The sequence below is a fragment of the Jaculus jaculus genome, chromosome 2 (genome assembly GCF_020740685.1).
Source record: "Jaculus jaculus isolate mJacJac1 chromosome 2, mJacJac1.mat.Y.cur, whole genome shotgun sequence".
Lineage (NCBI taxonomy): Eukaryota > Metazoa > Chordata > Mammalia > Rodentia > Dipodidae > Jaculus > Jaculus jaculus.
This window is the reverse complement of record NC_059103.1, coordinates 11646610-11657877: the sequence shown is the minus strand read 5'-3', so window position 1 is coordinate 11657877 and position 11268 is coordinate 11646610. Positions and strand designations below refer to the sequence as shown.

Genomic DNA, 11268 nt, shown 5'->3' with positions numbered 1-11268 from the left:
GTCACCAGAGGCCAGCCTTTGAAGGCTTTGTTGGGTCAGTTTCATATCATTCATTCTCCCCATCCCTTCCTCTCTCCCCTTCCCTCCATCTCTGATTTCTGACTAGTCATGATAGAAACGGCCTCCTCCACCCTCCTGCTGACATGAACGGGTCGCTCCACTGTGGTGGACTGAAACCCTTCTTTCCTGCTCTAATTTGTCTCTGTCACAGGCATTCTGTCACTGGCGGGAAATCTCACGATTACACCAGATAATGCCACAGTCACTCAGCGATTTGGGGGTCACCTTTTATTTATTAATTTCATCACAAGCCCTACTTGTAGCATGAATTACTGCTCCAACAATTACAGGGTTTTTTTTTTTTGTTTGTTGTTGTTGTTTGTTTGTTTTTTGAGGCAGGGTCTCACACTAGCTCAGGCTGACCTGGATTCACTCTGTAGTCTCAGGGTGGCCTCGAACTCACGGTGATCCTACCTCCTACCTCTGCCTCCCAAGTGCTGGGATTAAAGATGTGTGCCACCACGCCTGGCTTTTTTTGTTGTTTTGTTTTGTTATTTTAATCTAGGATCTCATTCTGGCCTAGCCCAGGCTGACCTGACTTGGAATTCACTATGTATACAGCAGCATTATGTAGCCTCAGGATGGCCTTGAACTCACAGTGATCCTCCTACCTCAGCCTCCTGAGTGCTGGAATTAAAGATTAAAAAAAAAGTTTTTGTTGAGATTATTTATTTATTTGGAAGAGAGAGAAAGAATGGGCACACCAGGCCATCTAGCCACTGCAAATGAACTCCAGACACAAGTGCCATCTTGTGCATCTGGCTTTATGTGGGTCCTGGGGAACTGAACTCGGGTTCTTCCTTAGGCGTTTCAGGTAAGTACTTTAACTGCTAAGCCATCTCTCCAGCTCTATTTGGCTTTAAAGATTTTTAAAAAAACTTATTTGAGAGAGAGAGTGAATGGGTGTGCCAGGGCCTCCAACCACTACAAACTCAGGATGCATGTGTCACCTGGTACATGGTGTTTTATATGGGTACTTGGGAATTGAACTCTGCTTCTCAGGCTCCATAGGCAAAAGCCCTAACTGCTGAGCCATCTCTCCAACCCCTGCTGTTGTTGGCAGATTTCCTATTTGATGCTAGGTACATATGCTACTGTTTACTGTTGATCCACGCCTCCCACCCCTCACTGGGGAGTCTAGGCAGGAGCTCTACCACTGAGCCACGCCCCCAGCCCCTCACTGGGGATTCTAGGCAGGAGCTCTACCACTGAGCTTCACCCCTAGGCCCCCACTGGGGGATTCTAGGCAGGAGCTCTACCACTGAGCCACGCCCCCAGCCCCTCACTGGGGGATTCTAGGCAGGAGCTCTACCACTGAGCCACGCCCCCAGCCCCTCACTGGGGGATTCTAGGCAGGAGCTCTACCACTGAGCCACGCCCCCAGCCCCTCATGGGGGGATTCTAGGCAGGAGCTCTACCACTGAGCCACGCCCCAGCCCCTCACTGGGGGATTCTAGGCAGGAGCTCTACCACTGAGCCACGCCCCCAGCCCCTCACTGGGGGATTCTAGGCAGGAGCTCTACCACTGAGCCATGCCCCAGCCCCTCACTGGGGATTCTAGGCAGGGGCTGTACCACTGAACCACATCCACAGCCCCTCACTGGCACATTATAGCAAGGGCTCTATTGCCAAGTCATGCCTCAGTCCACAATGACTTTTTTCTTCTTTTTTTGTTCATTTTTATTTATTTATTTATTCATTTATTTATTTATTTATTTATTTTATTTATTATTTTTTTTTTTGGTTTTTCGAGGTAGGGTCTCACTCTAGCCCAGGCTGACCTGGAATTCATTATGGAGTCTCAGGGTGGCCTTGAACTCACGGCGATCCTCCTACCTCTGCCTCCCGAGTGCTGGGATTAAAGGCGTGCGCCACCACGCCCGGCCCATTTTTATTTATTTATTTGAGAGTGACAGAGAGAAAGAGGCAGAGACACAGAGAGAGAATGGGCGCGCCAGAGCTTCCAGCCACTGCAAACGAACTCCAGACGCGTGCGCCCCCTTGTGCATCTGGCTAACGTGGGACCTGGGGAACCGAGCCTCGAACCGGGGTCCTTATGCTTCACAGGCAAGCACTTAACTGCTAAGCCATCTCTCCAGCCCAAAACTTGCTTTTTCTTCAGGAACATCTTATTTATTTATTTGGTGTTGTGTGTCCTTGGAGGGGCATGCTACGGTGCAGAGGTCAGTGGCCGACTTCAGATTGGTCCTCAACTTCCCCCTCATTTGAGGCGGGGACATCTATCTTTCTGTTTTCACTGGTCTGTTCATGATCTTGTGGGGAATTCTCCTCTGCCTCCCTTTTGGAGGTAGGCATACTAGGGGTCTGGCAGCCAGCCACAGCTGGCGGGTGCATTCAGTTTTTGGCATGTGTGTTTGTAGTATGTGTGCTGTATACATGTGTGTGCACAGATGTGTGCCTCTCATGCATGTGTGTGGAGGCCAGAGGAGCCGTCTTTCCAGCCGACTTTTTTGTTTTTGTTTCTCAAGGTAGGGTTTCCCACTAGCCCAGGCTGACCTGGAATTCACTATGGAGTCTCAGGCTGGCCTTGAACTCATGGCGATCCTCCTACCTCTGCCTCCCCAGTGCTGGGATTAAAGGCATGTGCCACCAGGCCTGGCTAAATAAACATATATATTTTTTTATTTATTTGCAAGAAAAGCAAAACAATGAGAATGGGCATGCCAGGGCCTGGTGCCACTGCAAATGAACTCCAGACACATGTGCCACTCTTTAAAATATATAGTTTTATTTACTTATTTGAGAGAGACAAAGAGGCAGACAGAGGGAGAGAGGAGGAGAGAGAAAGAGGATGGGCACCCCAGGGCCTCCAGCCTCTGCAAACAAACTCCAGGCGCATGCACCATCTTGTGCATCTGGCTTATGTGGGTCCTGGAGAATCAAACCGAGGTCTTTTGGCTTTGCAGGCAAGAGCCTTAACCACTGAGCCGTCCCTCCAGCTCCACATGTGCCCCTTTGTGCATCTGGCTTTATCTGGGTACTCAGGGGTCAAACTTAGGTCATCGGGTTTTGCAAGCAAGTGCCTTTAACTGCTGAGCCATCTCTCCAGCGCCAATATACATATTTAAACAAACAAACAAACAAAAAGGATAAGGGTACAGAGATGACTTGGTGGTTAAGGCACTTGCTGGCAAACCCAAAGAACCGAGGTTCGATTCCCTGGTACCCATGTAAAGCCAGATGCACAAGGTGGCACATCCGTCTGGAGTTTGCTTGAGGAGGTCGAGGTCCTGGGGCACCCATTCTCTCCTTCTCTCTCTCTCTCTGCCTCTTTTGCTTTCTCTCTCTCTCAATTAAATGAATAAAATATTAAAAATAAATAAATAAATAAAAGACTGGGACACCGGCCATGGTGGCGTACGCCTTTAATCCCAGCACTCGGGACACAGAGGTAGGAGGATCACCGTGAGTTCAGGGCCACCCTGAGGCTATGTAGTGGATTTCAGGTCAGCCTGGGCTAGAGTGAGACCCTACTTTAAAAGAAAGAGAGAAAGAGAAAGAATTGGCACACCAGGGCCTCAGCCAACGAAATCTCACTCCAGATGCTTGTGCCAACTAGTGGGCATGTGCGACCTTGCGCTCGCCTCACCTTTGTGTGTCTGGCTCACGTGGGATCTGGAGAGTTGAACCTGGGTCCTTAGGCTTCTCAGGCAGGCGCCTTAACCACTAGGCCATCTCTCCAGCCCCTGCCTGTCTTGTTATGCGGTGCCAGGGGTCTGAAGGCAGCGGGTCACGCTTAGGTGGCAAGGGCTCTCCCAATGAATCCATCTGTCCTTTCTCCTTGGATATGACCTCTCAAGGCTCTGTCCAGCTGCCTCGAGCGCTGGGATTAAAGGCCGCCACGCCCGGTTTAAGGGAGAAGGTGTCTTTCAGCCAAGATGGGTGAGGACAGCCCTACACCCTCAGCTGCCGCCTTGCTTCCCTGCCCCTCCTGGTATGGGGTCTTGGGGTCTCTCTAATTGCTGTCTTCAGACCCCTCCCAGGTGCTTCCGGATCCCTTCGAGCCTGTAGATTGGGGCCCCCAAACCTGTCTGACCAGTTATATGGGAGGAGGGGGCCCTACAGAGGGGTGGCTGGGCGGCCAAAAGCAGCCTCCCAGGCCCGGCCCAGCGCAGGGATAGAGAGAGACAGGCAGCTGGCTGGAGGCTGGCCCGAGACATGAAGCTCCACAGGGAACCGTCCCCACTGCTGATCCCATTGACGCTGCTGGTGACCGTCTGGCACCCGGGGACATGTCTGGGTAAGTGAGGTTGGGGGGGGTGGGGCAAGGGCACCCCAAGATTCTCAGCTCTTGGAAGGTGAAACACTCTCTTTCCCAGCTGGCTCCAGAGCTGTGGATTAGCTTCCTTGATTTCTCTTCCTTGACTCCAGGAGAGAAAGCGCCCCCCCAAAATAGTCACAAGATCCCTAGGATCTTAGAGCAAAAATGCTTCTCTGATAATTTTAGGGTTTTCGCCTGTCTTTTTTTTTTTTCTTTTTCTTTTTTAGGTTTTCAAGATAGGGTCTCACTCTATTCCAGGCTGACCTGGAATTCATTATGCAGTCCCAGGGTGGCCTTGAATTTACAAAGATCCCCCTACCTCTTCCTCCCAAGTGCTGGGATTAAAGGCGTGTGCCACCACATCCGGCATTTCTATTGTTCCATTCTTTATAAAAATATTTTATTTTTATTTATTTGAGAGAAAGTGAGTGAGAGAGAGAGAGAGACAGGAAAGGAATGGTCACACCAGGGACTAGAATGGGCTGGAATGCCTCTAGCTGTTGCAAATGAACTGACTTATGTGGGTCCTGGGGAATTGAACCTGGGTCCTTAGGCTTTGCAGGCAAACACCTTAGCTGCTAAGCCACCTTTCCAGCCCTATTTTTCCATTCTTCTTCCCTTCCTTTAGGCAGATATTAGGTGCCTACTGTATATTTGTGCAATGCTCTGCTCCTCTGACACAGGTCACAGCATTGAGGAAACAGGAATCAAGACCCCCCCACCACCCAAAACAACCCAAAGCTTGGAAGCTTCTGGAAGCTTCTAGTCTGAATCTTTGGAGATTGTTAATTTGAAGGCAATGAATCCTAGTGAATTGAACTGAGGCCTGAGTACCTCACTTCAGCTCTCTGTTTGTCTCAGTGTTGGGGGGTCGGGAGGAGAGGAAGATTAAGGTCGCCCTGCTCCAGTTGTGGGGGAACATCTGAGGAGGAAAAAGGAGTATTTGAGCTTTCCCCGCCGCGAGTAAGAAAGCTGGACACAAGCCATGTTGGCAATCCAGGTTCTCCTGTGGGATATGAGGCTGTGAGGAAAATGTTTGGGGATGTGGCCTGAAAGGGAGGTGTGGTGGGCCCACGAGTGGAGGTGACAGAGTCCTAAAAAGCTAAGCCAGTCATGGGCAGCTCAAGAGCCAGCCTGGGGTCTCAGTCCAGGGGGCCTTCCTCCGTCACCCCTTTCGCCCCTCTTAAGACCATGTGGGTGGCGCCAGGGAGACCCTAAGGTCACACAGTTTAGGGTTCTGGCTTCTCCAGAAAGGGTCCTCCCGACCCTCCCTCTTTTCACCTTGCCCCTCCCTGCCCATCACACCCTCACCAGTGACACAGAGCTTGCTGCTAACAGGCTCCCAAGAAATGGTCCAGGGGCTCAACGGCTACCTCACCTGTGCGCCTTCTAGAAAGATCCCTTCTTGCCTCACTTAGATAGGGGCGCTGGGGACAAGAATGCCTCATTCAGCCTCTTTGCTCTGGCCCCCTCTCCCCGCTTCCCAGGGCATGTCAGCTACACCCCCCAGCTCTCCAGCAGCGCCCTGGAGGGTAAGCTCACGCAGTCCACCTTCGCGCTGGAGCAGCCCCTGGGCCAGTTCGACAAGCTCAACATCTCTGACTCTGACCCCATCTGGCTGGTGGTGGCCAACAGCAACGGTGGGTGTTTGCCGCCGAGCCTTACTTTTCCCCTCTGTGAAATGGGTCTGAGGGGGTCTAGCAGGCGGGGCGGGGCGGGGGTGGGAGGAGTGGGGAGGTAAGTACTGCGAGAGATGTGGCCAGGGAGGACTGTCAACCTGTTAGGAGGGGCTAGGGTCCTGCCCATGGGGTTCCCCAGTGAATGACCCTCAGCGTCATCCTTAGCTATTCGGAAGTTTGTCGCCCCGAAGAAGGTAGAGGACATGCCTGCCCCTGACAGCTTAGCGCAGCGCGGCTACTACTTCACGCTGCGGGCCACCCGGGCCCACTATCAGGGTGACCAGACTGGCAGGCAGCTGCGTGTCCTCCGCGTTGGCAACGACACCGCCTGCCCGCCAGAGTCCCAGAACTGCAACACCCCTCTGCCCAGCTCCGGCCCGTACAGGTGAGCAGCTAAAGGGGGGGGGGGGTTCCTCTTGACTGGGAAAAAAGAAGAGCCTTGGGTGGACGCTGGGCAGTTCTCTGGGGTCATGTGGGGTGTCTGGGTTCCCCACTCTACCGCTGAGCCTGGTCCCCAGCGCCTCACTGGAGTGTTGTAGGCATGTGCCCTCTACTACTGATCCCTCTGGTTTATTTTCATTTTTGTTTTTTAGGTAGGGTCTCCCTCTAACCCAGGCTGACCTGGAGCTCACTCTGCAATCCCAGACTGGCCTCCACTCAACGCGGTCCCCCCACCTCTGCCTGCCTGCCAAGGGCTGGGATTAAAGCCGCGCATTGCCACGCCCGGCGGCCCCTCTTTGCTCTTTTGAGAGGGTCTCAGTAAATTGCCCCCCCGGGGAGGGGAGGAAGGGATTCCACTTGCTCTGTAGTGTAGACAGTCCTGGAACTCAGTCTCTTGAGTTTCTGGGGTTACAGGCCTCTGCCACCATGCCTGCACCCCCACACCCATCCATCTACCTAGCTATCTAGCTATCTTTCTTTTTTTTACAAGCAGAAATTGAGAGGGGGAGAGAGAGAGAGAAAATGGGTGCACCAGGGCCTCCACCCACTGCACATGAACTCCAGACACATGTGCCACCTTGTGCATCTGGCTTATATGAGTACTGGGGAATTGAACCTGGGTCCTTCCACTCCCCAGTCAAGCGTTTTAACCACTAAGCCATCTTTCCAGTGGGGCTGCGTTACTTAGTCTCAGCCTCCCTGCCCCCCGCCTCCCCAGCTACCCTTCCCCCGGGGGCAGAGTCACAGGCGCCTAAGTCATCTGGAGCCCGTCACCCTCAATGGTTTCATCGTGTGCAGGGTGAAATTTCTAGTGATGAACTCCAAGGGACCTGTAGCTGAGACGGAGTGGTCCAAGGACATTGACCTGCTGCAAGGTATGGGCAGCGAAGAGGAGAACAGTTGGGGTCCAGGCTGTGCTTGAGGATGTGGGGTCTCCTGTGGGCAGTCAGAGGGCTGGAGGGAGCTAGGCCAGCCCTCCCCCCAGCCCCCAGCTAGGGTACAGGACAGTTGGTCTGGAATCTTCCCAAGGGACCCTTCTCACATTAAAAAAAAAAGACAGAGAGAGAGAGAGAGAGCCTGGCATGATGGCGCACGCCTTTAATCCCAGCACTTGGAAGGCAGAGGTAGGAGGATCGCCGTGAGTTCAAGGCCACCCTGAGACTACATAGTGAATTCCAGGTCAGCCTGGGCTAAAATAAGACCCTACCTTGGAAACATACACACACACACACACCAAAATATTTAAAAAATAAAATTAAAAAAAAAGCGCTTCCCTGTCTGCTGCCCAGCCCAGGAATTCCAACATGCCCCGGGATCCCAGAGCGCTGGTACGGTGGTCATCATTGCCTTCCAGTCCATCATGCTGGCCATCCTGCTTGCGGTCTTTGTTGTCCTGGTCATCTCTCCCTGGTGAGTGGACAGGGCTGGACACTGTTCTGTCTCCTAGCAACAGCCACAGCTCTTCTTTGATGCTCCTTGAAGGAGTTACTTAATATTATTATTATTATTTTTTGTTTTTTCGAGGTAGGGTCTCACTGTATAAGCCATCTCTCCAGCCCCAGAATATCTTTTGGTTTTTTTTGTTTTTCGAGGTAGGGTCTCACTGTAGCCCAGGCTGACCTGGAATTCACTATGTGATCTCAGGGTGGCCTCGAACTCACCGTGATCCTCCCACGCCCGGCTAGGAGTTACATTGTTTCCCCCTGCAAATTTAGAAGAGAGCCGATCGCCCTCTCGATACGGCGGGCGCCACCTGCCCCCTGGTGGAAGCAAATGGAATTGCAAGGGTAGCCAGAAAAATAAAAACCGCCGGAGGCCAGGAGATCCCCACCCCCCAGGTAGAAGCGAATTAAGGCCAAGCTACTGACATGGCCTCAAAATTTCATGCAGAGCTGAAGTACTGGGGCCTAGTGGACAGGGACTGCCTATAAACATCCCAGAGGGAAGAAAAACTCCCGGTGGGGTGCAGGGAGGGCGGGGAGGTGTAGAGATGGGGGGGCTCTAAAGCAGGGGTTAGAGAGCAGGCAGACATGATCAAGGGGCCTGGATGTTCAACACATGATCCAGGCTGTGTCTCTCGAGCCTTTGCAGCCAGCAGTGAGGGCTTTCTAAATGTTTATTTTCACTTTTTTTTTCTTTTGAGGCAGTGTCTCGCTTTAGCCCAGGCTGACCTGGAATTCACTATGTAGTCACAGGCTGGCCTTGAACTCATGGCGATCGTCCTACCTCTGCCTCCCAAGTGCTGAGATTAAAGGTGTGCAAAAAAAAAAAAAAAAAAGTGTGCACCACCCCTGGCTAATTTCTTCTCTTTTCTTTCCCGCCCCCACCCAAGCTTCCATAGCTTCAGGAATGTTCCCATCTCCAGCCCGAGTGAGCAGGTGCATATGAGGCAATACAGCACCCACCACATGGACAGCCCTCCAGGCTTGGAGAGCTCCTGAGTGACTCCAGGGGACCCCCCCAGCTGCCAGCAGTCTCTGGGTTAAGTTAAAGAGCCTGAGCTCATGCTTGCCTGGAAGTTGCTAGAACTCCAAAAGAGATTGTTCTAGCCCAAAGCTTGGACCAATCCTCACGAGAAATAAATGTGCCTGTCATGTCTCTGCTTTTCTTCCCTCATGTACAGTATTGCAGTGGTATGTGTGTGTGCGTGTGTGTGTGTGTGTGTGTGGTGTATGCACATGCATGTGCAGACGAGCACACAGGTCAGAGGAGAGTGTTGGGGTTGCTTCTCCTGGCACTCATCTGCATGTTTCCTTGAGACGGGGGTCTCTCTTTGAACCTGGAGTTATGCTTGTCAAAACAAACTCCAGTAATCTTCTGCTCTCCACTCCTGCATGATGTGGAGACGGTAGACCTGGCAGAAATAGTCACCCTGTCCTGCCTGATCAGCCTTCTTGTGAGGCAGCATGGAAAGAAAGAGACATTGGGCTGGAGAGATGGCTCAGTGGTTAAGGCAGTTGTCTGCAATGCCCAGTGACCTGGGTTCAATTCCCCAGGACCCACATAAGCCAGATGCACAAGGTGGTGTATAAGTCTGCAGTTCCTTTTCAGGGGCTAGAGGCCCTGACTCACCTATTCTCTCTCTCCTTGCAAATAAATAACACAGTTAAAAAGAAATAGCCAGGCATGGTGGTATGTGCCTTTAATCCCAGCACTTGGGAGGCAGAGGTAGGAGGATCGCCATGAGTTCGAGGCCACCCTGAGACTACATAGTGAATTCCAGGTCAGCCTGGGCTAGAGTGAGAACCTACCTCAAAAAACAAAAACCAAAAACCAAAAACCAAAAAAAAAAAAAAAAAGAAAGAAAGAAAGGAAGGAAGGAAGGAAAGAAAGAGGGAGAGCTGGAGAGACAGCCAGACTCACAAAGGTGAGGCAAGCACAAGGTCGCTCATGCCCACTAGATGGCACAAGCATCTGGAGTTCAATTGCAGTGGCTGAGGCCCTGGCACACCAATGCCCTCTGCCTCTCCTTCTCTTTCTCTCCCTCTCCCTTCCTTCCTCCCTGTCTGTCTGGATATCTCTCTTTAAAAAATAAAAATAAATAAGTAGTTACCAGGGGAAAAAGCATGGTAGAGAAAAATGGTCTCTCATCCTGGGATAGGGCGGGGTCTGGTGTCCTTTGCTGATAAAGGCAGGAAACTTCAGATGCCACTGATCTGTTTTCCTTTAATGTCAAGACCAATACAGTGTTCTTACTCAGGGACAAGATGATCTCTAACCTCAAATCCCTAGCCGTTCCCTCTCCCAGTCCTAAACAGTACCCCTCAGACCACACAGCTTTGTTTGCCGAGGAAAATCCCTTCACTTTTCACACTCTTTAAACCGTGTCAGAGATAAGGAAGGGACGCTTTCTTCCCGGCCTGTAGAGAGAGACATCACTTAGCCAGCAGGCCATGTTGAGATGGCTCAGAGATTAAAAGCGCTTCCTTGTAAAGCCTGACATCCCGGGTTTGATTCCCCAGGACCCACGTGAAGTCAGATGGACAAAGTGGTGCATGCACCTGGAGTTTGTTTGCAGTAGCTGGAAGCCCTGACACACACGCAGTCTACTCTCTCTCTCTCTTAATTTTTTTTAAATTAATTTATTTATTTGAGAGCGACAGACCCAGAGAGAAAGACAGATAGAGGAAGAGAGAGAGAATGGGCGCACCAGGGCTTCCAGCCTCTGCAAACGAACTCCAGACGCATGCGCCCCCTTGTGCATCTGGCTAACGTGGGACCTGGGGAACCGAGCCTCGAACCGGGGTCCTTAGGCTTCACAGGCAAGCGCTTAACCGCTAAGCCATCTCTCCAGCCCTCTTTTAATTTTTATTTATTCATTTGAGAGTGACAAACAGACAGAGAAAGAGAATGGGAAGAGAATGGGCGCACCAGGGCCTCCAGCCACTGCAAACAAACTCCAGATGCATGCGCCCCCTTGTGCATCTGGCTTACGTGGGTCCTGGGGATTCACAGGCAAGACCTTAACCGCTAAGCCATCTCTCCAGCCCTCTTTCTTTCTTTCTTTCTTTTTTTTCCTTTTTTTAAAAAAAATTTTATTAGCATTTTCCATGATTATAAAAAAATCCCGTGTTAATTCCCTCCCCCCACTCTCTCCTTTGAAATTCCATTCTCCATCATATTACCTCTCCATTTTTTTTTTTTCCTTTTTCGAGGTAGGTTCTCACTTTAGCCCAGGCTGACCTGGAATTCACTATGTAGTCTCAGGGTGTCCTTGAACTCACAGTGATCCTCCTACCTCTGCCTCCCAAGTGCTGGGATTAAAGGCATGCAAAAAAAACCCAAAAAAACAAAAAACAAAAAGAA

At 51.4% G+C, this 11268-nt stretch overlaps 1 protein-coding gene across 1 annotated transcript; it reads left to right on the top strand.

Moving 5' to 3' along the window:
- The first annotated feature begins 4189 nt into the window (after nucleotides 1-4189).
- Nucleotides 4190-9060, top strand: Upk3bl2 (uroplakin 3B like 2). The gene is made up of 6 exons (XM_045144673.1): nucleotides 4190-4321; nucleotides 5830-5982; nucleotides 6187-6406; nucleotides 7261-7337; nucleotides 7752-7872; nucleotides 8795-9060. Exons 1-6 carry the CDS (start codon nucleotides 4240-4242, stop codon nucleotides 8901-8903), a joined length of 762 nt encoding a protein of 253 aa, XP_045000608.1. The 5' UTR covers nucleotides 4190-4239; the 3' UTR covers nucleotides 8904-9060.
- Nucleotides 9061-11268: the final 2208 nt, after the last annotated feature.